The 24,693-nt window shown below is 53.1% G+C and overlaps 8 protein-coding genes across 8 annotated transcripts; 2 read left to right on the forward strand and 6 right to left on the reverse strand.

Moving 5' to 3' along the window:
* Positions 1-1,506: 1,506 nt before the first annotated feature.
* NCS54_00037600 (HTH myb-type domain-containing protein) lies at positions 1,507-4,490 on the reverse strand (the record flags this gene model as incomplete). The annotated part of the gene is made up of 5 exons (XM_053146028.1): positions 1,507-2,702; positions 2,766-3,269; positions 3,322-3,871; positions 3,924-4,327; positions 4,439-4,490. The coding sequence occupies 5 exons, from the start codon at positions 4,488-4,490 to the stop codon at positions 1,507-1,509; spliced, it is 2,706 nt and encodes a 901-aa protein (XP_053002003.1).
* Positions 4,491-6,366: 1,876 nt separating this feature from the next.
* On the forward strand, positions 6,367-7,191 carry NCS54_00037700 (Hypothetical protein; the record flags this gene model as incomplete). The annotated part of the gene is made up of 3 exons (XM_053146029.1): positions 6,367-6,495; positions 6,538-6,687; positions 6,742-7,191. The coding sequence occupies 3 exons, from the start codon at positions 6,367-6,369 to the stop codon at positions 7,189-7,191; spliced, it is 729 nt and encodes a 242-aa protein (XP_053002004.1).
* Positions 7,192-7,701: 510 nt separating this feature from the next.
* Positions 7,702-8,213, reverse strand: NCS54_00037800 (Hypothetical protein; the record flags this gene model as incomplete). Its single annotated transcript, XM_053146030.1, has 2 exons — positions 7,702-8,045; positions 8,108-8,213. The coding sequence occupies 2 exons, from the start codon at positions 8,211-8,213 to the stop codon at positions 7,702-7,704; spliced, it is 450 nt and encodes a 149-aa protein (XP_053002005.1).
* Positions 8,214-10,776: 2,563 nt separating this feature from the next.
* NCS54_00037900 (Protein kinase domain-containing protein) lies at positions 10,777-12,558 on the reverse strand (the record flags this gene model as incomplete). Its single annotated transcript, XM_053146031.1, has 1 exon — positions 10,777-12,558. The coding sequence occupies one exon, from the start codon at positions 12,556-12,558 to the stop codon at positions 10,777-10,779; it is 1,782 nt and encodes a 593-aa protein (XP_053002006.1).
* A 2,808-nt stretch (positions 12,559-15,366) lies between these two features.
* NCS54_00038000 (Hypothetical protein) lies at positions 15,367-16,483 on the reverse strand (the record flags this gene model as incomplete). The annotated part of the gene is made up of 2 exons (XM_053146032.1): positions 15,367-15,957; positions 16,007-16,483. 2 exons carry the CDS (start codon positions 16,481-16,483, stop codon positions 15,367-15,369), a joined length of 1,068 nt encoding a protein of 355 aa, XP_053002007.1.
* A 580-nt stretch (positions 16,484-17,063) lies between these two features.
* Positions 17,064-18,071, reverse strand: NCS54_00038100 (Required for respiratory growth protein 9, mitochondrial; the record flags this gene model as incomplete). Its single annotated transcript, XM_053146033.1, has 1 exon — positions 17,064-18,071. The coding sequence occupies exon 1, from the start codon at positions 18,024-18,026 to the stop codon at positions 17,064-17,066; it is 963 nt and encodes a 320-aa protein (XP_053002008.1). The 5' UTR covers positions 18,027-18,071.
* A 1,942-nt stretch (positions 18,072-20,013) lies between these two features.
* Positions 20,014-21,725, forward strand: NCS54_00038200 (MPAB-Lcp-cat domain-containing protein; the record flags this gene model as incomplete). Its single annotated transcript, XM_053146034.1, has 3 exons — positions 20,014-20,388; positions 20,438-21,196; positions 21,369-21,725. 3 exons carry the CDS (start codon positions 20,014-20,016, stop codon positions 21,723-21,725), a joined length of 1,491 nt encoding a protein of 496 aa, XP_053002009.1.
* A 1,404-nt stretch (positions 21,726-23,129) lies between these two features.
* NCS54_00038300 (Hypothetical protein) lies at positions 23,130-23,888 on the reverse strand (the record flags this gene model as incomplete). Its single annotated transcript, XM_053146035.1, has 1 exon — positions 23,130-23,888. One exon carries the CDS (start codon positions 23,886-23,888, stop codon positions 23,130-23,132), a length of 759 nt encoding a protein of 252 aa, XP_053002010.1.
* Positions 23,889-24,693: the final 805 nt, after the last annotated feature.

Genomic DNA, 24,693 nt, shown 5'->3' on the forward strand with positions numbered 1-24,693 from the left:
ATTGTGGTTTCTGGCAGTGACGATGTCGCTCACAGAAGCGTTGAGGGTCATCTGGATCAACTCCTTGAGCAAAGGCTATGCAATGAGTGTCATCACATGTGTGGTCTTTGCAAAAGGGACCGGCAGCTTTATGGTTTCGGCAGTCGTCGTACTCGCAGCGATGCTCGTGGCAAAACGCCAGATCGTGACCGTTATGCCACGTCCGTTGAGCCTCGCAGCCGGGTAGCGTACACAGGTCTGTTTCCTTGCTGTCAATTGCTAAAGTCAAGTTCCACTGTAGGCCAGGGATGTCTCACGAAGCGGCGTGCAGTACCTGTACAAGGCCGAGTTTCCGTCCTTGACGTCGAGATTGCATCTCGTTCCATTGTCAATAGCCTGACACCGGATATCTTGGGCATATGTGTTAGCAACCCTCCCGAGTTGTAGTCATCAACTCACGCTGGCTGCACACTACAGCTCGAGGCAGCTTTGCATTCGGGCATGCCCGCCCTCCTTCAACTTGCCTGCAAGCGTGAAACTGACAATACTGTGATGTAATTCTTTGACCATTGAGCTTCAGTGCTGTAGGCGGGTTGCGACACACAGTTCCGGCTGCTGCGCATGTAGCCTCATAGCCACTTCCTTGGCCGGGATATACTCTCTGGAACATGTTGAATCTTTTGATGATTTTTGGAGCGTGGTTATGAGCAAATGGGACGACGCGTTTACTACTATTGGCATGATTGCAGCTGGCCTCGCCATGTTCCTTATATTGCTCCGTGCTATTACACAGATACATGGTACATGATGCTCTTTCTGTATATCCACGGATGGCACGTCTCACAAGCTTCATGGTTCAGGCTAGGTACATGCTACAGATAGTTGACGTGGTGTCTCGGCTCGCTGCACCACATATGGCATACGGCATCGAGGATAACTTCCTGATTGGAAGTTAACACACCTTTGTCGAGTCTCATGACCATGCCGTTGCCGTTGGGCGCAAATATATATTAAGGCTACCCAAGAGTTTTCAACCCCCTGGCTTGAACTCTCCGGGTTTATATCGTATCGTGATAACACAGAATCGCTATGACCGTTGCACAAGAATCACGAGGACAAGCCAGGTACCGAATTGTAATACTTTTGATTTGATAGTCTATCGCAACTATTCCCGCTCTCCCCTACCCAACAATCATGCTCCTAAGTCGTGGTATCATTGCAAGCAAAGCCTGGTTCATTTCACCCCTTTTTGTTAAAATTCCGCCGTCGAGGCTTTTTCATCTATAGCTAGGCCCCCTCCCTAAGTAGTCAAATCAGGGTAATGCCTAGGACTTTAGGGGTAGCCGAGTGCACTTTTATCCATGGTGCTTTTGTTATAGCAAATGGGAAACCGAAAAGAAAAAATGTTCAAAAAGAAACAACAAGATGAGGCGTGGATGAGCTCAGAGGGGAAGCAAAAACTCTTCATGGCTTGGCATCAGCCGTTGTTACCGAGTTGGACTGCAGGCGTCCTTATGCGACGTTGCATCATAGCGACTCTGCCACCGCCGCCTGAAGGCCTTGGAGTAGCGCTGCCTCCGCAGCGTTGTCGTGCATATCGTGTTGAGGCTCAGGGGCAGGTACATGGGGCATCTGCATGGTGTGAACGGGCGCTGTGGGTGGAGGCGACGGGAATGTGAGCTGCGAGTGCTGAGGGGGAGAGTATTGAGGCTGAGCAGGCTGCGCGGGTGCGGGCTGAGGAGTTGGGGTGTGGTGAGCCGGTGGCGAGTGATGCATCTGCCCGACAGGAGTCGACGTGTGGGACCGAGCCTGAGCGGGAGAGTGCATGGCGCTCTGGGGTTGTTGCTGTTGCGGCAGGTGTTGCTGCTGGGCTCGAGGAGTGTGAGGTGCCTGTGGCCGGGCGGGCTGCTGAGGTGTAGACTGATGAGACTGTTGTGTAGCAGTCATCAAGCTCGGTCTGGCTTGCGGCAGCGAGGAGGGCGGATATCCCGAGGAAGTGGCAGAGTTGTAAGAGTGAGTAGGTGTTTGATGTTGCGCAGGCGAGCCGTGTTGCGTCGACGCGGCCTGTGCTGCACTCGCCGCTTGAGCGGGTGTCATGACAGCCTGGCCGACTGCTGAGGCTGGTGTTCCCGCTGCCCGTCCTTGTGGAGGGTTCTGCAGTCCCCCGGCCAGTGTCATTATGCCTTGTATCCTAGCCTGATCCTCCTCCGAGTTCAACCTGGCGCGTTCCTCCGCCTCCTTCCTGGCTGCCTGTGTAGGGGCGCGAGTCTTGAGTTCGCCAGTTACGGCCTGTAGATAGTACGGCATCTCTGAGTTGGTCTTGAGGAAGAACAGCTTGAGGTTACGAGCCTTGTCCTTGAGTTGCACCTGTGTCCGATCTTTGAGTATATCGGATATGGTACCGTTCTGCCCAAACAGAGTGAGTATTTGACTCCAGTGAGGACCCTTGACCATGTCAAGACCAGCCATGAGTGCCTTTTCTTCTTCTTGAGTCCAAGGGCGGCGTGTCGAGTGGAGACCCTCTCTCCTAGTGTGGGCGGACGACTTTGAGATTGCCGCCTGTCTCGCCTTGTCATACAAGACAGCACTTGGGCAGGTTTGATTCGGCGGCAAGTTTTGACCAGGCTCCGGAGGAGGAGGAGGAGGCTCAGGTATGCTATGTGTGTATGAGTAGTAAGGATGTTGAGCATGTGACTGCTGGAGTTGGCTGAGATACGATTGCGCTACCAGATTGTTGGCAAGTGTTCTTGGATAAAGTTTGAGATCCAGGTTGGTTTCACACTTACTTGTACTTGTAGGTACGGTTGGCTGATATGGGACTGGAGATAGCCCGTGTAATGTGGTCTTGACGTAATTTGAAGTACTCTCGGCCACAAGAGCCTCCAACTCCTTATAGTCCGTCATAAAGTCCACCTTGCCATTTGTCTGAGGCGTCGAAGAAGGCTCTGCCTTCTCGGGGCTCTTTGTGGGTTCGGCTGCAGCCGGTTGTTCAACTGTTTCAGTTGCAGGTGTTGGTGTTGGCTCTGGGTTGGTCTCGGTCAAACCAGCCAGAGCGTCCTGGACAAGACCCGAGGTTGTCTTCTCAAAGAAGGAAGATAGATCGTCCAAGTCGAGATCGGGATCGTCATTTCCGGCCGCGTCACCCAATAGGTCAACCGCAGTCTCCTCACTGGATGGCATGGGATGGCCCAGCCTTGATCCGAGATCCGACATCAACGCCAGTCGAGTCTTGACACAAGTAGCAACTTGAGCCAGCAAGTCATCCACTTTGTACTTTTCCCTTAGAGATGCTGTTTTTCGTCAGCGAGAGCTCTCATGATGCGGCGCCTGTAAGACACTCACCAGTGTCGGGTTGCGCCTCGCCCTGAAGCGCGTCTTTCCTTGATCGTACAGATGAGATGAACTCCTGATCTGCTGGTGTCAGATCCGAATTGTGATGAAGCCCACGTAGCTTATCCTCCATCCCGCTTATTATGGCGTCATCCAATATAGGCCCGGACTGTTGTTCTGGCGTTTTCGTAGCAAGCGCGTCAATCGCCACTTGAGTCTTGAGGGACAGGTACAGATCGAGTGCATCAGAACCAAGGTCGGAGACTTGTCCTCGAAATATGGAGTGAAAGTTCTGATGAGCGTTGGAATACGATGGTGTAGTCTGGAGTAGCCAAATGGCGAATTGGGCGAGATTCGCGAGGTCGAGGATGGTGCGGGATTCATGGTCTTGGAGCTCCAGCTCATCAGCCGATAGAATGGCGCTGGTAGAGTAGATTTGCTTGATCTGCTCAAAGGAAGTCTGCAGGTTCCGGAAAGCCTTGGCATGTTGCGATTCCGCTTCTCGAATCGGCTTTATTGAGTCGTCGAAGGATTGCGAGAACAAGAGGAGGATAGAGAGAGCCTATGCCAGTCGTGTAAGCACTCGGTCGCGGTACGTAGTCGCGCCAACCTACCATGTTGCCGAGCGCATGTCGACTGGCCTTACGAAGGTATTTTTGAGGGTCAGAGAGGAAGGTTACGGGGGGTGGAGGGAGAGAAGCTTCGGGGATGGGCGCGGGATCAACATCCATCGGATCATTTGTCGTCTGAGCCATGTTTGCGTCCTGAGTGAACTGGGACACCAGATCGCCGACATTGTTGAGCGCATTCTGAACCAGAAGCGCAAGCCCATCTTCTAGCGATTCTTCGGCGCCTGGATCTGGCTCGAACGCGTTATCGTGGGCAGGCTCGGTCTCGGTCTTGACCCTCTTGGAGGACTCGTCGCCATTGGTGTTTCCATCGAAGGGACGCTTGGTCGCAGCTTGCAGCATCGAGTCCAGGTCGAGGCCGTCGAGGATGTTTGTCTCTTGCTTGATGCCTACGGGCACGGCAGTCAGCATGGCTACGCAGCAGACCGGCGCGAGCTCGCAAGAGTTCTTCAGGTGGCGGGGGATCAAGCGGGACATTGGAAGCATGGATTTCTACGCACCCGTCGGGGACATGGCCGCGCTGAGATCGGGCTGGGCGGGCTCAGCCATCATGGTGACTTTATCGGTACATAAGCAACAGGCGCAATTAGAGGTATTTCTCGTCTGAGGAGCTCAGAGGGCAGCGCGGCAGCTGGCAACGGCTTCGTTCTGGCGTCGAGAGGCGGCGGGATGATGGTTGTCCGGAGAAAATTTGCTGAGTAAGTCCGATCGGTGCCCTTATTTCTGGCCCCAGAGCTCAGGTGAGGAGCGATACACAAACGGCACAGGATGAGAAGGGAAATTTATATTCCGCCGCAAAATTCAAAATTCTGGCCGTTTGGATGATGGAAGCCTTGGTTGAGGATCAATAGACAATATTATTAACTGATTAACCATTTTTAACACTCCCCGTTTGCATTTGCGACGACAGTAAACAATTTGCTTGCACTCGTCGATGCTTCTGATAAGCGACTATCGGCGAATACAAGCACCGATTGACCGAGATAGAGACTTATCAAGAAAGGCACCCAGTCTGAGGGCGGTGTTCAATCTTGCCCAGTAGCCTCAACAACGATAACACCACTGCTGTGTAACCTGCCCCTCCGATGACATCAATCCATAGTCTACTGGTGCCCATGAGAACGCCTGGCCAAGAAGCGGTCTAATTATTTGCTTGTTCGTTGGGTAAGAGCTTCTTACGAGCCACAAATGCGAGGCTTGTGATTGGCTGCACATGTGCATGCTCAAGTTGCGACTTGAACATCATCTTCGAGGTTACGCGAATCATTCCTCGAGACTTGATTAAATTCTGCAATCAAAGCATTGCGAAAGCCTAGAGATGAATTATACTGACTCTCGGCGTTCTTTGGTGTATTCATCAACAAGTCTTACCCATTCTTGATCAGCCATGATGCGCTCGGTTGCGTCTTACTCACCTATCAAGTTAGGTATTTGTTTTGTTTGTTTCAGGAGAACAAATGTTTATCTGTCTCTAGACTAGCCATGAGCTTATAATGCCGTTTATAAAACATCAATCCTTTAGAGTCTCAAGCATCCTCTCAGCCCGAGTGGGTCATGGTGTTAGAGGTCAAATACCGGGGCGATGACAGTAGACACTACATCTAGTTCACGGTATGGCATTGTTAGGTCTTGCGCTTTGGTTCTGAATTAATATGTATCGTTCTTTAATGTGCTCTGGCGCGAGTACGCTTAAGAGTGAAGTATGCTCCCCGTGATAAGTCACATTTGCTTCAGTGGCAACCCTTGCAATGAGAAGCAGCAACATGCGAAGTAGAAGTGGCAGATCTCTACAACAATATGCGAACTCGAGATGAGAACGGGAATCAATTAATTTGCATCATTGAGCAAATCCCACTCAGCGATTCTGCTGGCATACACCCCTTACACGCCATGAAACAAGACCCCTATGTGGCTTCTCAAAACGGTTGCGCTAGACTCGGCCGACTCTGTGGCGTTGTTGATGGGTATTTTTCACAATGCATGGCTCAAGCCAAGGCGATCTTCAGCTTCTTTCTCATCAATGCGATGTGAGTTTTCTATCAAGGTTGTGACCCTGTCCTTGGGGGCTGTCCCAAGAGCCCGACCTGGCTTGGGGTATCCTCATTGTCGAGTTTCTACTATATTACTTGTCCTTGGCCGAGGCTCCTTGAGCGCTCTAGATGACTACCTATGTTGTTAGATGGGAGGCTTAGGTAGTCTGAAGGTGCATCATCCGCACTGGGCAGGTAGCCGTTGCTTTACGTGTTGAGAGCTCAGAGAAGGAGTGTCCCACCACTTGAACCGTATCCATGAACCATTTTTAACTCCCCAAAGCTTCTAAAGTCTCATTTTCAACATCCCGATTCTACAATTCACCTCATATCCTAGATCCTAAGTCTTATCGTCCTAAGATTGCTTTACTCCAGCTTCACTATATCCCTAGACTACCATGGTGGACAAATCGCAATGCCAGACGCACACCCGCACACCCTGGGGTAAACCCGCCCATCTCTACGACCGCCGCATTCGATACCTGTTTATGGGCATCCTCTTTGTCACCTTTCTCGCCGCCGTCGTGGTAGCTGTCCTTGTCGTGGTCGATCTCGCAAACGGTCACTAGAAGCAGCCGGAACCTGACTTGTCGAACCTGATGTCTGCCGACTTTTTGGTGTCAAAGGTGTTTCACGGCGATAAAGAGAAACATCCGTATCACCCGCCTTTTCAGATCTGTGGGAATCACCTTCACGACTGCCAGGCGTACTTTAAGCCCGTACGCTTCATGTTTGGCCCTTAGCGGCGCTTCCTTGCTAACATGATGGCTTAGAACTTTTGTTGTCCTCCGCTCCAAGTCTGCCACGAGACAAAATGGTCTCCCTCGGGGATATACTGCTGCGCTATAACAGACGAGTGCATTGTTTCTAAGGAGCACCCCGCGACATGTCTAGCCAACACGACGCAGTGCGGACGAGAACTCGGTGGTGGATGCTGTCCCGAGGGCACTACATGTTCGCCGGATGGATGTCTACAGCAATTGGACTCAGGAACAGGGCTCCTTGACAGCCTGTTGCTGCCGAGAATGGAAATGGATAAAGAGGCCGTGTCTGAGACATTCAACATTGGACAAGACAAGGCGGAAAGCCACAAGGCGCTCTCGACCGGGTTCAAGTTTGGCGAAGTTGGGATGGTCAAGCTAAGTACAAGCGAAATGCTTCAAATACCGTACATGGGCATGATGTTGTCTGTGGGTATGGCCTTGTCATTTGTCGCCTTGTAGATTCATCTGGGCCCTGAGTGTCGTTTGCATAAATTGAGAAGCAAGTTGGTTAGCCAATGACCTCGACATAGCACAAATCCACGATTGATTATGAATAGTAGACATGAGTTTCAAGGTGTTTGCTTCTATGTGCAGATCTATATCTGTATATTTGTTGAATATTCCGCCACCAGGAGACGCACGCGTTCCCAGATGCGAAACGTATTGTCATTTACATTTTTGTCATTATTTATCCAGCCATTATCATTAGTCAAGACCACCAACCAGGGTGCTCCCATTGCCGCCCAACAGCAACAGACCCGGTCCAAAAATCACCTCATGCCCGTCCACGGGATACATCTCCAGAGTATGAGTCAACATACACGTGGGATCATTCACACAAAAGTAAATGCACCCAAAACCGTCGCGGGGCGTAGCCAGCCCGATAAAACGCCAAACCGGGGGGGTATCATAATATGCATACGAAGTAGAAAAAGGTTTCAAAAAGAAGTAGATGAGGGTTGTTGCCGATTACATCCAGACGGCGAAAAAGAGCATGACGAGGACGAGGGCGATGCTCGTGTAAGCGACGTGCTTCCGTCCCGAAGCTGCGTTGCCCTTCTCGCTGGGCTCGGATCGTGAAAAGACGGAGTTGGTATTGTTGCCAATAAAGTCGAGGACGTCGTTGGACGATGATGCCAGGTCGAGGAGCAGGCTCATGCCGCCGTGCGCAAACGACTTTACATTGACAGAGGCGGCTTCGAGGATGGACACCTTGAATGCGCTGGGCCCCAGCTTCTGCGTCAGGGCGACCTGTCTTGAGCGGTCTTGGGCGTGAACGAGGCGCTCATGAGGAGGTAATTGGGATGCCACGCCTAGAAGGTGGTTTGTTAGCTTGGGGAAGCTCGGTGACGCGGCCTTGCGCAAAGAGACGTACCATGTGTCGCGAGCTGTGACGTGCCAGAAAGGTGGACAGAATCAGCTGCCAAAGCTATGGACACCAATGCCCATAGCAGAACCAAGAGTGAAGTCGGCGAACGCATCGTGATGCAAAAGCGATGAAAGGAGCTCTTTCTCTCTCTTCCTCCTTTTGGCGAAAAATCGGTTAGATATAAGCGAATGGGCGAGTAATGGCAAGCCAAGATACGAGCTGAAGCTCTTGCGCGTCGTTATCGTCGTCGTGAGGTCGAAGCAGCCACCAGCAATTAACTTTGCCCCTCCAAATCCGGACCAGTAGGTAGCGACAGCAAAACGAAAAAAAAAGAGAGTTTTTTCCCGAAGGTTGTAGCGATGATCAGGAAAAGACTGTGAGGGTCCGAAAAATCCAAAATTCCTTCCAAGGCTCCAGTCCTTTCCACCACTCCTTAAACAAACAAATGACGATGGGGCCGCCCGTTCGAGGAGGGAGCTGAAGAATTCAGAGCGAAGGGGATTGGACGGGTTTTCGGGGCCACGCGTACGGGTGTGGTGTGTGTCTCGATCGTGGGGGCAGAAGCTTGGTCGAATGTCTTTTAGGCTTTCCTTTTTTGTTGTTGTTCCAGATGTTAAACGATTGATGGATGGAATGAAGCGTCGTCCCAATGTAAATAATAAAAAACACCACTGCCTTGAGGATCTCGTTGGGAAACTGGGTCGTGGTCCCTTATTAGAAAAAAAGAAGGTCGCAGGTAAAAGAAAACAAGGCAAGGTAAAGCTCCTTAACCTTGCCTTGACCCTTGAGCTCATTTTTCCCGCTATTGCTGCACATCGTCGATGGTGGAGTGTGTGCGTCACGACGCTATTGGCTGTGCCAGCCCTCCAACTTGGTGCTGGCAGAGTCTCACTAAAATAGAGCGTTGGCGCTAGAAAGGGTAAAGGGGGTGGGAAAGAAGGCCCGCATCGACCATTGAGAGAGCCATTTTTCGTTGCTTTGCTGGAGCCTTGCTCAGCTCATAATCATCCTGCTTTGCTCAGCCTGGGCAAAAAAAAAGAGGAGGAGTGTGAGATCTCCGTTCTCCGCGTCTGGGCAGCCTTGCAGGGGGTGAAGCAAGGCAGGGCTAAGATGCAACCTGCTGACGACACTGGTTCCCATACCTCCTACTTTCTAGAAGGAAGGAGGGGGGAGAAAATCGTCTCATGAGGACCTCTCTCGGCCTTTTCTCAAATGGGGGCAAGGCTGGCCCAGAAAATTTCAGCCTCAGGAGGCGGCCGGTGGGATAAACGACTCATGCGCAAAAGACATTCGTCCATTTATTTCTCAACAAAGCACAGGCTCTTTTCGCCACTCAATAGTTAGCCCCTGGGCCATCCATCCAAAAGACTCTAGAAGGAAAAATGAAGAAAAATTGATGCTGTTGGCTTGAATGCTGCCCCGCGATTACCGCGCGTCCCTTCTCGTTCAAGTCACAGCCTCTCCACCAAAGATGGATCCTGATCCTGATCCTGATCCTGCTTTCTCCCTCAGCTGCCTCCCATGCTCCCCCTCCCTCCCCCACACTCGCTCACTTTTCTCGGCGTCGATGACGTACGCCTCTCGGGAAAAGATAACGGGACGAGGCTTATTGGAGAGAAAGAACTCTACCGTAGAACCGATTGGTTCATCTTGCCCACGCGCCTCTGGCTCAGAGATATGGACCTTGATCTCGATACAGTTGGCAGCCAGAGCAAGAACCTTCAGATCAAGCTTGACATGTATCAAGGGACTCAATGACAGGGAACGCCAGGCTTGGCTGAACGGGCTTGTCCCGGGATCACGAAAAAACATGGAAGCCACCCCATCCATGCCCCCCCTCTCCCCCCCAGTGTGAAACGCTTCCTTTGCAAAGTCGGCATCGGCCGAGCTGCATCCACCTGCAAACTGGACCTCGTTGATCTTTTCCCCATGTCATGTCGCAATGCCGATGTCATGCGTTATAAAAGGATCGATCCTGTTTAGACACACCAGTTACAGCATCGTCGCCCAGCACGGGAAAAGCCTCACGTATGATGGCCTCTCCCGTGTTTCACATCCACATCCACATCTGCAGCAGCATTGTCCAAAGAAAGTAAACAGGACCAACGCTCAAGAGCCCATGCCCATGCCTCACGTGGAAGTGCCCTCCAATCACAAGAATGTCAAATGTAAATTGCATGCCAAATGTCTCAAGCTCATGAATCGTAGTGCCTTATCCAATCCCCACTTTCTTCCATTGTCTCGGCCTTTTCTAGGCTCATGCTCTTTTTATATCCTACAATATCATCTTCCTTTTTCGTAAATATATGCTTCATCTACCTTGTCTTCAAGGCTGACACCATGGCAGAGATTCAATGTGTGTGTGTGAGATCCGCGCCTTGCTGATGATGCAGATACAAGTCAGCCTCGCATCCCACGCCCCTCTCATGTGTCAGATATATGAAGCACAATTTGACACTGCCAGGGTTGAGCTTACTCCAGGCAGACCGACAACGAGCCGTCACGTTTCAGATCAGCGGGAGTACGTATTTTGAGTAATAGCTCGAGTAATAGCCCCAACCCCATAAATGAGTTCGCTCCAAAGGAATCGCTCATCGCAATAAGATTAATAAAATGTTTGATGACAGTCAACGCAGCCAACGTGTTCTCGTATTCAACCCACGCTCGGAAGTCTGTTATGGACCTGCCGCATAGAGCTGGCCCTGAGCATTGGTCATTCGCGACCAAGTGCCCTGCGGCATCATCTGTGGTGGACTTGGATGCCCACTCATGTAGAGACCGTCCACTTCGGCCTCGCTGCTGGTCGTCGTGCGGCTACCCTGTGAGTACTCGCCACTACTGCTATTCCGGCTGTGCTGGTATGTCCGCATCGTACCGTGACCGACGCTGGCTTGATACTGCGACCGACCCACCACGCTGCCAACGTTGGATTGGATCTGTAGCCCACCAAACGAGGTTTCAAGGTCCTGCGAGTATTGGTGCACACAATGTGGCTCCGAGATGCCGCAGACCTCCGTCATGATCTGGTAGATGCGTTGCTGTACCTCAATGGCAGGAGGCCGGTCATATGGATTGGCCGACAACATACCCGTGACAACATGTAGTATGGGAGTGACTCCTTGGAAGAAGTTTGAGTCATCCTTGCCTGGCGACGCTTTCCGAGAGGCGTCTTTGGCGAGGCCCGACATCCATGCTTCTACTTGGCCCAGATTCTTGTGGAAAGACGTGTCCAATACCGCACCACCTCGCCCAGCCGTCTTGTGTTTCGCAGACCGGAAAGCCGCGAACTTGCTTGATGACTTTTTGACCAGCAGTGATAGAATTTCTAGTATGATGCATCCTAGTGAGAATATATCGGCCTGCTGGGCGCTTAGATGCGCGTTTGAGGCTAGAAACATTGCTGTGGACGAGTTGGAGTTGTAGTGCTGCATCATGTTAAAGTGACTGTCCTCGGGAGGCGTGAATCGGTTTGGCGGACTCGACGCGCCCGCAGGCCGTGCCCATTGCTCTGGCGCTGCATAGTCATACCATTCTCGATCGAAAGATGACTTATCCGTGTGAAGAATAACAGCGTCGGGAGTTAGTCGAGTGGAGTCGGAGAAGAAGATGTGGTTCTGGTTGGTGAAGAAGATGGTTGATGGTTTGATGTAGCCGTGCGATCGATTCTTGCTATGGAGATAGCAGAGGGTGTCGACTAGGCACAGAATCCAGTTCATTAGGAGCTCCCTACGGCGTGTCTTTGCCAGGTGCTTGAACTGAGATGGTGTCGTCGCCAGAAACGACTTGAGCGTGAGGTCGCTCGGCGGCGAGAAAAGAACGTATCCGAATCCATTGTGAGTGTAAGACGCCCAGTACGAGACCATGTGCTCGTTCTGCAGCCCCTTGATCCCTTGGATGGCGTCTAGAAACTCGGATATCGGTATGGCGCCAGGCCCTGCGCCCAGGGAATATCGCCGGCGACAAAAGAACGCCCCCGAAACATTGGGGAGCTTCACCTTGTCGATAGCATGGGACTTGTGAGTGGCCAGGGGAGATCGCTCAACAACATCGAGGGGCACAACCTCGTGGTCGCCGTACGCAAGGTGGCTCCCGCGCTGCAGAGGCTTGAGGAGGTAATGGAATTGACGCTGGTAGAACTTCTTTTCGACCTTTTCGTCACGGACTGCAGTCAGCGCGAGTCGGTCCACGTCCTCGAGGGCAATGGGAAGCTCGGCGTCGTCCCAACCATCGTCAATAACTCCAAAGATCTGATCGGGCACGCCAAGGTCGACCAGGATGAGGAACATGCGGGGGGCATCGTTCCGGATGCTCTCCCAGTAGGTGCGCTCGGTGAGGTCCTCGCCGCCAAAGGCGACGGGACGATCTAGGCGCTCAATCTCATCCGGGAGAAGCTGGCTCAGGACGAAGGGCCGGGTGACGGTGGCTTCGATGCGAGAGTCGACCCACCACTGTGGCATTGTCGACTTGGCGGACTATATGGGGGGGAGGTGAAGGATAAGGAGATGACCCCTCTAGGTGTACGATGCTGCGTCGCCTAGACCTGCATCTGTAGTTGGAGGGTTAGATCGCTGAAGGTGGGCAATGCGGCAGCTGAGGCTGGGTCTACCGTATGGCGGTGCTCTTTTGAAACTCGCAGCAGCGGGGACTGATGGAAGCGCAGTTAACGTCCGTCTGACTCTTGACAAGACCGTCTTGGACGAGAAATCAAAGGTTTACTGCCGTGGTTGTCTGCTCAGGGGACATGGACGACTTTCATATGATGGATGCATGCAGTAGTAGTAGTAGCAGCAGCAACAACGGCAGCCGTGGAGAAGGTGACAGTGGATGGCGTCCAGGGTTCGGGGGCTCGCCTCATGGCTCGTGGCATGTGGATGGCATGGACATGGCTTGGGCCAGGATCCGTCAGAATGGAGGCGAGGGAGACGGACAGGTCGGGGTCGGGATTCGGGTGCAGCAGATGCAGAGTAAAAGACGAATGGATGGAGCAAGCGAAAGCGCGCGAGTTAGAGGCTTATCTCGTTCAAGAACGGAAAGCAAAACTGGAACTGGGGGGTGTGTGAGGTTGCCCGCGCGGTGGCTGCGGGCTGTCGTGACGGCGTGATTGGCGAGGAGGGGCAGAGAGACAGTGGCCGGCGGGCGCAGATAAGAAGGGCTGAGAGTGACTCTGAAATGGGAACCGAGAGGAGAGGAACAAGACGTGAGTGAGACGATGGATGGGATCCGATTTCAAGAGGGGCCTGGGCCTGACTCGAGGCGATTCGCTCGCAGGTTAAAAGACGTCAACTGCCCATTCCCGCTTTGTAGCTAGAGCGGGCGTTTTTATGTCGCAAAGGATGGAACCAGCGGGCGTATCGTAGCGCGTTTATTACCGGGAGGTACCGCTCCGTTCATAGGTTGCTTGCAGCCCTTGCAGGGGCGTTTTGAATATCCGTAATGTCGCGTGCTCTTGAAAGTCTCGTTCCTTGGCTTGCGTCTCTCTCGAGGCTGTCTAGATGTCGTCGACTCCGACTGTTTGCGTCGCTTCGATCGATTGGCATCACCACTTTAGCTTCCCGCCATTGGATGTTGCTTGGTCAAAAGCCCTGGAGAGAGCCCCTCCCGTCGACAATGTCGGCGGATTCAAGGTGCAGGTTTGCGGGCGTAGAAGGCGCCCCAAGTGACATTTTATCCATTCGAGCCCTTGACGGTTCCCCCCCGCCATCTTTCATCACCAGCAGGGGTCCATGTTTGACCTCCCCACTCCAGTCCGAACTTGAAGCTCGCTCTTTAAACATCCATTCCCGGGCACGAACTTCCAAAAGGCTCTTTGTCTCCATTTGCGGCTCGGTGCAGTTCATAACGGGCGCAGTAGCGTCTACTAATGCCTTTGCTGGATGAACCATCTTGCCGGTGTTCCGAACGGAAGCATCGCCAATGTCCTAGAGGGGCTGCTAGCTGCTGCTTAACCTACCCTTACCTCCTCCACCCTCACCACATGGTGTCTCGTTCAACTGCTTCAAACCATGCAAATTGGACTCCACGTGTAAGACCAGCGCAGATAATCTTCCCTTGCTTATCCGCATGGTACTGTAGCTTTGTAATCCGTTCCCATTAGCACAAGCAAGGGGAGAGAGACCAGACGAACCCGTGGCTTGAAGCCATACGGGGTCATGACGTTCCACGGATCTTCTTGAAGCTCAAGTTCGCGGTTCTTTTAACTCTATCCCTAACCTTCCCAAGCCTGTCACTCTCGGTTAAGCCTCCGGTGACGTTGACGTCTGCAGAGTCCCCATGCCTTGGCACACCCACAGACCTCCTTTGATCGCGGCTCTCGTTTTACTCCCCACGGACGACTCAGACTCCCTGCAGCCCAACGGCCGTTCTGTATACCCTCGAGCGCCCGCAACTGCTGCAGATGCCTCCTCCCATGGCTCAAAGCGTGACCTCTTCCTGTCCGATCCCGCCCAGGATCACGCTTCCCCGAGCCAGTCACGGCATTAACAGAGGGGCAGGTTTCGTCACACCACATGCTTTTTCTCAAAAGCCCAGTTGCACAACGCAGGCGTCGTGTGGTCTCGGACCAGGTTCAACGGTTCTTTGGCTTGACTATGTGACACCAGTTGTCATAGGGCGCGCGGTGTGTGTTGCAAGCCACGTTACACAGAGGCTCCGGCTAGGGCAGCAACTAGGCAACTCGTTGTTTTACCTTAATGAGTAGTTCTCGAGTCTTGCCGTAACAAGTAGTTGGATAGGTAAAAGCTCGACGCCATCTCGCCGTCGTTGTCTTTCTAGCGGAAGATAGGGAAAGTTCTTTCGTCATACTACGTAGTAGTTCTTTGGTTGCTGTGCGGAACGGTTCTGACAAACCAGGAACCAACTCACCCCCTGAAAAATGGCCTGTTCTATGAGTTCGGCCATGGAGAAACTTTCAAAGCAATCCACTTTTAGTAGAATACGACATCGGATTCTAATCATCACCTTGTATTCCAAGGTCCAGTCCGAATGGCTGACTGCCTTGTCGACGGAGACTCTCGGAGGACGATGGGAAGATAATGGCCATGGGCAACACATAACCCCTGAACGTCAATTACCCATCACCATCTGTCTTCATGTGGATATCTACAAGTACATGGACTTAAACAAAGCTGATCCAGCAAATTCCACGTCCTTGGCCTTGCAACAGCCTTGTAGGGTCTAATACATTATCATTTCTATTCCGTGTATCCGTATCCCTCTCTCTGTCCCCTGCTCCTTTGTCGTCACAGATCCCGGCGCCAGCGCCGATTTCACTCCAGCTTCTGACCATGTCTTCCAACAAACGTCTTCATGCCCCCGTCAACACCTGCTGCCCACCGCGCAATGACCTGCACTCCCACGGGCAGCACGTTGAACCAGTCGATCCATCTGGCGTAGAAGGGCATTCCAACGGTTGCGCCCCTTCCGTTGTCAATGGCCGCCACGATCTCCTTGGTGACGTCGACGGGTTCAACGACGGGCGCAAGAAATGAGTTGGGGGTCTGAACACCGTAGAAGAGAGGCGTGCTCAACTGGCCGGGCGTCACGAGCACGGTACGGATCTCCGGGTGACTTTCGCGCAGCTCGGCTGTCAGTGATCGGTGCATCGCCGTGATTCCTGCCTTTGCGGCCGCATAGTCTGTCAGTTGCGCGGCGCCCACGGTGCCAATGACGGATGAGATGTTGACAATTGTGCCACCGTTTCCGCCCCGAATGATAGCAGGTAGGAAGGCCTTGAGGCAGTAAAAGGGTCCAAGGAGGTTGGTGGCGAGGCTCTGGTCGATCTCGTCCAGTGACAGGTCCAGAAGAGTCTTTCCAACCACAATGGCAGCGTTGTTGATGAGCACAGTTGGGGTGCCAAGCTAAAGTCCGATTAGCAATGCATTGGATATATCGAGGCCTTGAACTTACGTCCTTCTCGATTTCGAGAGCAACCTTGGCAACTTGGTCCTTGTCTCCAACATCACACTTGTAGTACGTAACACCCCTCGCCTCAGTGTTCTCCATCTCATTCACATCCAGCACAGCCACCGTCGCGCCGCGCATACCGTACACCTCAGCAACCAGAAGACCAAGCCCGCTGGCTCCGCCAGTAATGACGATGACCTCCTCACTCAAGTCCACCTCGCGGGGGATGCCATGAGCAATACGCTGGTTGATGATGTTGGCCATCCAGCAGAGGGTGATGAAGGTGGCCCAGGCGATGGAGGCGATCATGGGCGGGGCATCCCACTTGACCGTCTGGGCACGGAAGCAGAGAGGGATAATCCAGCAGACAAAAGGATGAAGAAATGTCGTGTTGAGGACCTTGAGGATGAGGTCAATCGACATGGGCGCAAACCATGATTCGCGCTGGGGAGGGCGCGGGTACTGAGCGTTGACTGGCATGATGAGATGAGGCGACGTGAGCCGTGGCACTTCGGATGAGAGATGCTAAGTGATGGAGGTATTACAAAGACACAGAGTACATCAGATCCGTGCAAAAGTGAGTGTGAAGGAGTTAAAAAGGGTCCCCCTGTCCAGAAGGAAAAAGGCCAAGATGTGAGACGAGGTTGGAGTTTGACTGCGTGTTAGCATGTGGCACTGAAACCGCCTGCGTCTCTAAGCGCGGAGCTCCGACCACCCCCTGTCGTGTCGCCGCCCTGAGCCCACTTCATCCAAGAGCCTCCAAGCCGACAAGGAGGTAAATTCAACAACATCCGATGAATTAAATGCTGGGCGCTTGGATCGATATTGAGGACCTATCAAGTATGAAGGCGTCTTTCTGGCTACAGCCAGTGCCCAGCTGCCTCCCGGAATATGGCGAGTGGTTACGCGCATCCACAATATCCAGACAACGGATGAAAACTATCTCAACTTTTTTATTGTACAACATTGATAGATAGTAGGGTTAGTTTACAACTATGTTACAGAACCAGCGCCGGTCTATATACAAAGGCTGGAAATCATGGTACTCATACACACATGTTCATGATCTGCCCCTCCCGGTTCGAGGTCGATAACCTCGATGGACCTCTCGATCGTCCTGCTCCTCATTCTCTCGGTTGCGCTGAATAGCATCTTGCCTCCAGGCGTGATAGCTAGGGTCTCGCGCAACACCCTCTCGGCGCCATTTCTGCGGCGGCTTGATGCCAAGGGCCGCCTTCTGCTCCCAGACATCCTTGCCACGGCGGAACCAGCGCTCCTGTCGCGATTCCTCCTCCTTGACAGAGGGCTGCCACTTGCTCCTGAGGATTCGACGGATCGCCTCGGGCGATACTTCAAACTTTGTCGCCAGGGCGGCCGTCGTGTAGATATCGGGGAACTGAGCGTTCAACGCGCGAATACCGGCCAGCGCATCTGGGGAGAGACGCTTCCTCGGACGCCATCCTTCAGGGAACTTTTCCTTCAGAGCCGCCTTCTGGGCCTTCCACATATCCACCTTTGACTGCGGCTCGCCTGGTGAAGGTCCCTTGGGCCGCTCAGGTGGCTCAACAGAGGCACCCTTGAATTCTCTCCTATGCGGGCTGCTTGTTTCCCTCTTCACATTTTTGCTCCATTTCGCACCGTAGGAGTCGACCTTCTTACGAGGCTGGTATTTGGGGGTTGCTGGTGTGGGCAAGGACTCCGACGAGTCTGGTGTTTCGGTTGGATGCTCGGGTTGGGGAGCCTCGCTGCTCACGGCGGGAGATTCCTCCTTCGGAGAGGAATTGGTATCCGAATCTGAGCTGGCCAGAGCAAAACTTGCGCTGGAAGTATCTTGGCCTAGCTGCTTTGACACATGAATGGACCGAGCTTGTCGCGACAAGGCAAAGTGATTCTGATAGAGGGCAGGTCGTGTGGCGGACGCGGGAAGGCGAATGAAGGAGGGCGAGGCTTCAAGCTTGTGAACTTGAGATAGGCCTTGGACAAAGATCCTCAAGGGCGTGACACGGCATGTACAGCCCATCATGACAGGCGGTGCCGGAGCGAGTGATTGAGACGATAGCAAAAAAAGTCGGACCAAATCTGGAAAAGAGCATAAGACTCCATCATGAGCGAGCAAGGGTCTGACGGTGGGGGCATATCAGTCAATTGGAGCTAGTCTCATTTTAGAACCTCGGGATGAAGTAGCTCCGTTGTCCGGTGCCAAGCATGAGCAGCAACCAACTTGCATGTGAAGGGGGAATTCGGGTCTCATTGACTTGTCCACCCACCATGGCCGTTATGCCGGTGCAGACGCAAGACCACCGTTCGTCAAGCAGTGAGACGGAAATGCAAGCCTTCCGTGCTTCCGTGAACCCTGCCCGTATTCGGTCTACGTTTCAAGATACAACAGACCCGGCATAAGGGCTCCAACTTGAGCTATGGCACGCATGTTGGAATCCCTTGCTTTGCTTCTTCAACCTAGGATTGTGATGCATCACCTCTATTCGTGGAGTTGACCCGTTCAAGGACGAGGCATTGACAGCTCTCACTGGCCTCTAGGATGTTCCTCCATGCTGTTGCAGGAGACCACCTCAACTGGTCGGCCCGCCATGGATCCTCAGCGTTGGGTGGTGTCATCTCCACGCAACTAGTCGTTGAGGCATGGATGCAAATGCAGCTGCAAGAAGGAAATAATTTGGCAAGTACTTGGTTTATCCCGCATTCTAGTGGCCGGTTCCCGTTGCTTTTCTTGGGTCCTTTGGCGAGGGCTTGCAGTCTCTGGACCAACAATTGCAACATCGACCGGATTAACACAACCCCTTCTGAAATCCATGGACAATATCATGGGCGTCATTATCCCCCAGGAGAGTCATCGATCTATCGATCTTCTACGCTATTCGGAGATCTACTCCGGGCACACTAACTAAGGGGCAGCCACCCGTGTCAATCGATCACTGTTAGTTCGCCCCGCAAACAGGTCCCTGCCCGAACCAAGAGGGAGGGAGACTGTGACCGGCTTATCCTTGGAGGGTTTGTCGGCGAACTTCGCTTAAACAACCCGTTTATCCACGCCAACCACGTCAATATGCTTGAACAAGATCAGGTCAATCATCCCTGTCCCGGGCCAATTTCAAGTGTCAACCTGCGGTGCCGCTCCGAGGACAAGGTCCACTTCAAATGCTGCGCGGCCTGTTGTGTGGACGTCTATGGGCCTAGGAAGGACTGTCTAGTTTACGCTGCAGCGGAATGGCTGACGAGACGGGCTCGGGAACTCTCTGCGCTGAATGGTTGCCTTTCCTCTGGAACGCACGTCTGAATCAAACAATGTCATCCATGCGCCCAGAGAGGGTCTTGTTTTTACCAGTTCCCTCGCGGGAACAGAGGTGGACTCGATGGGGACTCTTGTCGCCGCCCTAATGCATCAGGTTGGCCCAGACTCGGACTCTTCGACTTTACAAGAAGGTGGGAGCACCGTCTTGGTTGCGGCATGTCTCTCCCGGAACTACGGCTGGCCTATAGGAGCTCTTCCTGACAACCTGGCACGAGGGGATGCCACTGTCTCGGGTCTCTCCTGAGCCCGAAGGACCTTGGCCGCCCCTTCAGATCCTGATAGGCATTGTCGCCTCCTGGCTTCTGGCCTCCGGTCTGTCTCATCATGGCCGGCTCCTGTTCTTCTATAGCCGAGCTTCCATGCCTATTCCTGGCCTCCCTCGCACTGCAACCTCTCCACTCGTCTGCCATTTCGCCCTCGCTGTCCAGTGGGAATTGATTCAGTCGTTGTCCACCAGCTCCATCGAGAACATGCAGACCGACGGGAGCCAGGATGTTGAGGTTTTTGACGGTGATCCCGGTCCATCCAAGGGGTGGCCAGACCGCGACAAGTGTCCGCCGTCATGTGCCGAGTAGTCCTCGTCATCAGTTTGTGAAGATTCCCGGGTGTTGGTTCGGGGGGTTTAAAGTCTGTCAAGTCCCTTCCTGTTGGATTCTCTCCTGGTTCTGTCTGGTATCAATCTCAATTCTCTGTCGAAACCATGTATCCCCACTCTCACATGTCTGAATTCGATGACTTTAGAACAGTCTGGGGTCATGACTTTTACTGGACTTCGAAACACAAGACGGCGCCTGAGATTGCTCACTTGCTCTACTCATACGACAAGTTGGCCACAGACGCATTGGACCGTCTAGACGAGTTCTCGCCGCCGACCTCGAAAGCATGGAGGTGTCCTCATGGTGCGGGAGATGGCCAGAGGGACCTCTATGTTCTCCTTCAAAAGTACGCCGACTCAGATGAGGTTCTGGGTCAGCTATGGGAAGAGGTCTCGACAGTCCCCGAGTGGGTTGACTGGGAGCAAATTGAGCGTGGTCAACGTGTGGTTTACCAGTACAGCGCACAAATTCTCCTTGGGGTGAGTAAATGTCGTTCTAAAGAAGTAATACTTGCTAACTATGTCGTAGCTCTTATATAAGTCACTACTAGGCGGCATGGGCGCATATCGTGTTGTCGAAACCCTCTCAAGAACAGGAGGCTTTGGAGTTCGAGTTACCAGACGCCGTCTTTTGGAGACACTACAGCATTTCATGGAAGTTGTCGAAGACATTGACGCTGTTAAGCCTGGTGGAAAGGGCTACGTCTCGTCAGTGCGGGTTCGATTACTACATGCGGCAGTTCGACGTCGGCTTATGCAACTGGAGCACGAACGGCCAGGCTATTTCGACATGGACAAGTGGGGAGTGCCGATCAATGATTTACACTCGATCGGCACTATTTCCGTTTATTCGGTAGCCATTATTTACATGGCTCTTCCACGACAGGGCATCTACTTGACAGATCAGCAGATAACCGACTATCTTGCACTATGGCGTTGGGTCGGATACTTGCTAGGCACGCCAGTGGACTGGATGGCTACGCCGGCGCAGGCCAAGGCCATGATGGAGTCTGTCATGACATCCGAAGTGGCACCGTCGGCCAACTCTCGCATCCTCGCCAACAACATCCTCACAGCCGAAGCACGTATTCCGCCACTACACGCACCCCGCGAACTTCTCGCTGCCCAGGCCTACCAACTCAACGGAGATGATCTAGCTGGTGCATTAGGCATTGAGAAGCCTCGATGGCATTACCGTGCAATCGTTTGGGTGCAATGCGTCGTCCTCTACTGGCTGAGCTATACTTACCCCTGGCTGCCGACTGACATGCAGAGGAGCCGGGACAGGGTACGTACATGATCAGCACAACACAGACAACACATCAGCAACCATTTCCCCACTCCCAGTTCTAATTTGACTTCTATCATTGAGATGTGTTGTCTCTTTACCCCTGGACCCTGCATCTGGGGATAGGAAATACGAGACCAAAGGAGCTAATGTGGCTGACGCTGTGTAACAGAAATTCAAAAGCTTTGCGCATTTCATGATCCACAGCAAAAAGATTGGCGGCATCGGCGAATCCACCAAGTTCGAGTTCCAGTATCTCCCGCGCATTGGCATGCTTACGGAGCTGGGGCAACCCGAGGAGCCGGGCGAGAAGGAGGTCGTGTCGAGCTCGGGCACGCTAAGATTGATGACACGCCATTCCAAGATGCCCATCCGGGCTGTGCTCGTAGTCGGGACAATAGTCGGGGCCGTGGCCGTGGTCAGCCTCGCCCGGTTCGTGGGCTCATGGTCGGGCTGGCTGCGAGGCGTGCCGCGCCATCTGCTCTCGTCAGTCATGGCGCAGACGCAGTTGCTGCAAAGCCTCGTGTGACGAATCTTGTTTACTATCTCGAATTATTATCGAAAGGCACGAGGCGAACTGGAGTTTGGGAGCCACATTCATTTAGGTATTTCGTTTTTATTGAGTAAAGAATGGTGAGGAAGGCTGTGCAGTGGCTTGCAGCAAGATATAGGCAGCAAAAGTTGAACTGACCCAACAACCCAAGTATCTCAATGTCAATCTTCTTCATCTGAATCTGAATCATAATGAATGTGACCCGTGCCCTCGCATGGCATGCATTCTTCCCGGACGTATCTCGTTCCGTAGCATTCATCACACTGCAAACTCTTCCTCGCGGTTCCGTTGCACTGCCCACAGTTGCGGTTCCGGCAGCATGGATACTGAATCTCGCCGTTGCCGCGGTACTTGTGGCATTTGACCCTGACCTCCCCGCTCCCTCTGCAGTCGTCACATCTGGTCATCTCGTCAAGAATTCAGCCTATTCGGGCTTGGTGAGTCGGCTCATCTAGAAGCGCGGTGGGAGAGCGCTCACTTGCAGTGACCGTTAGTCTAGTTATTGGAGTTGGTTGTATAGATATAGATGTGCCTTGGCTAAGTAGGTAGACACCGACTGGGCTTTATAGTTGTCGCTTTCTTGCTAAAGAGGCATCTGCTTGACCTCAGTGACAAGGACGTTTGGCAACATGACGTTGGAGGCTTTGAATGTGCAACTTGGCGCTATGCCGGCATCCATTCATCAGCCCATCCGGCGTTGTATGGGTTTCTGGATATCTTGAACAACACAGAACTTTTGAGTCCCCAGACTTGGACAGGTCCGCTCCAACACAGCACAGGTGCAATAGTAAGGGAAATAAGAATAACTAACAAATTTTCTCGATAATTCTATTCGAATTGATTCCTCTCGAGCATCTTCTTCTTCAAAGTTGCCAGCTGAAGTAGTTTGTTACACACGGAGCCTGATATGCGCAAGTCACAAGGCCCTCTGATGGAGGTCAGCAATCCTGCACAAGCCCTATCGGTCGAACGGCATCAAGTCGCCATTTGCACATTATTCCAATCACAAACAGTAGACAAAGCAGACAGAGTTTGGTTTCAGATATTAATATTTCCGAATAGCTATAGTACAGAGGCTCCTATCTGGGCCAACCAAGCAAAGACCGAATACGGTACTGTGCTGGTGTAGATAACCCGCCGAGTCTGCAATATGCAGACAAAAGATAATGCTTGTTTTTACCCAACTCCAGCGAATACAAAGAACCAATGCTGAAAATGCTCCCGTACGAACCGTTATGAAAAAAAAGACCCGCTCGATCCTGTCACCAGCCGAACCCTCCCGTGTGTCACCGATCCCCTGTGAAACGCCTTAAAGACTGGAAAGAATCTGTTGCATGATTCTCGATCTATAGATGCTCATCCCGCTGCTAGCCAAGCCACTTAGGCGTCGCTCATAAGCTCGACAGGTGGCCGGGCAGTGTGAGCCATGATGGGCTTGGTGGGCTCCACGGGGCTGTACTCGCAGGGCTCATCAGTCATGTCCTCGACAAAAACGGCGGGCATGCTGCTCTCCTCGTTGGGCTTGTAGATGAGCGTGGAGGAGCGCGAGCGCGTGCGGCCGGGAAGAGCAGAGTCGGGAGGTGTAATGGGCGAGCTGGCATCGTCGTCGACGGGGCCGGCGCGGTGGTGCAGCTTAGCCAGAGCGTCGGCCAGGTCCTCGGCGTGCACGAGCTTGTTGGGAGCATCCTCGAGACGATCCTCCCAGCCGTGGGGAGGGCTAGGAGGAGGTGAGATGAAGAAGAGCTTGCCGGCATCGGGGAGAGCGAGGTGCTCATCTCGCTGATCGACAGGTGTAGGCTTGCCAAAGTAGACGCGGCACTGCTGACCCATGATGACTTCGTTGTCCCAGATCTGTCGGACGGCGATGGCGGCCTGCTCGTCGTAGAAGGAGACGACGATGCGTCGGAACGACTTGAGCGGAGAGAAGGCGTGGATGGTGGCCGATTGGGAAATGAGGTCGCGGATGACGTCGAGGTTCTCGGGGAGGAAGATGGCCGGGTCGGCGAGGTTGGTGAGGAGGAGGGTGTTTGATGGGGGTGTGGGCGGGGTCATGGGCGGGATGGACGAGAGGTCGAGGGTGAGGTTTGATCGTCGCGAGGCAGACGAGGAGGAGCGGGAGTGTCGAGGTGAAGGCTCCATTGTGGATGTAGATGTGGATGTGATAGTTGAGGGAGAAGTGGTGAAGTTCGTGGTGTTGATTCTAGACTGTTGCGTCTGTGTGACTGTGACTGCAGCTGTAGTCTGTGATATTTCTTGGTGTAGTTGTAGTTGTTATAGTTGTGATGTTGTCGGTGTTGTTGTTTGAGTTGAAGAAAGTGCAAGTGTGGTGATATGGGCGGCTATTATATCAAGCCGCTTACTGACCTTGCATGTCCCGAAGACGGGGCAAAAAGAGAGGCTTAGCTTAGCTTAGCGGGAAGAGGGTTCCATCTGGTGGCCACGTACAAGCAGGGGGGCGCGTGTAGTGCTGCATGTGGGGCACGGGCCATCGAAGGCTGTGCTCTCTTGGTCTCCACTCAAGCAACGGGCTGCCGCCCTTGGACAAGGTCACGGCCACGGCCATGGCGATGGCGATTTCTCTCCAGGGGTGGCCTAGAAACCTTAACTGCCCACTTCTCTACAGCGGTACATGGACACGGGTGAGTACGCCAGGCTTGCGATTCAGTTGACAGAGGCAGTGCTTCAACAAAAAATTTGCCAGATTCTAGAGCCGTCCAGAGCTCGCTCCTATGGGCCATCCCCTATGTTCATGGGATCACACGGGGGGCAGTGAAGCAAGTGGAGAGATATTGGATCAACCCGAAAGCGAAAGAGGCCTAATAGCAAAAGCAGCAGACAATTCACTGCTCCCATACCCTGTCTCGAGACTTCTTGTCCTGTCTCGAAAAGGCGCCATCTTCATCTCTACTGCGCACACAGACGCCCAACCAACCACCCCCTGGAG

The sequence above is a fragment of the Fusarium falciforme genome, chromosome 1 (genome assembly GCF_026873545.1).
Source record: "Fusarium falciforme chromosome 1, complete sequence".
Taxonomy (NCBI): domain Eukaryota; kingdom Fungi; phylum Ascomycota; class Sordariomycetes; order Hypocreales; family Nectriaceae; genus Fusarium; species Fusarium falciforme.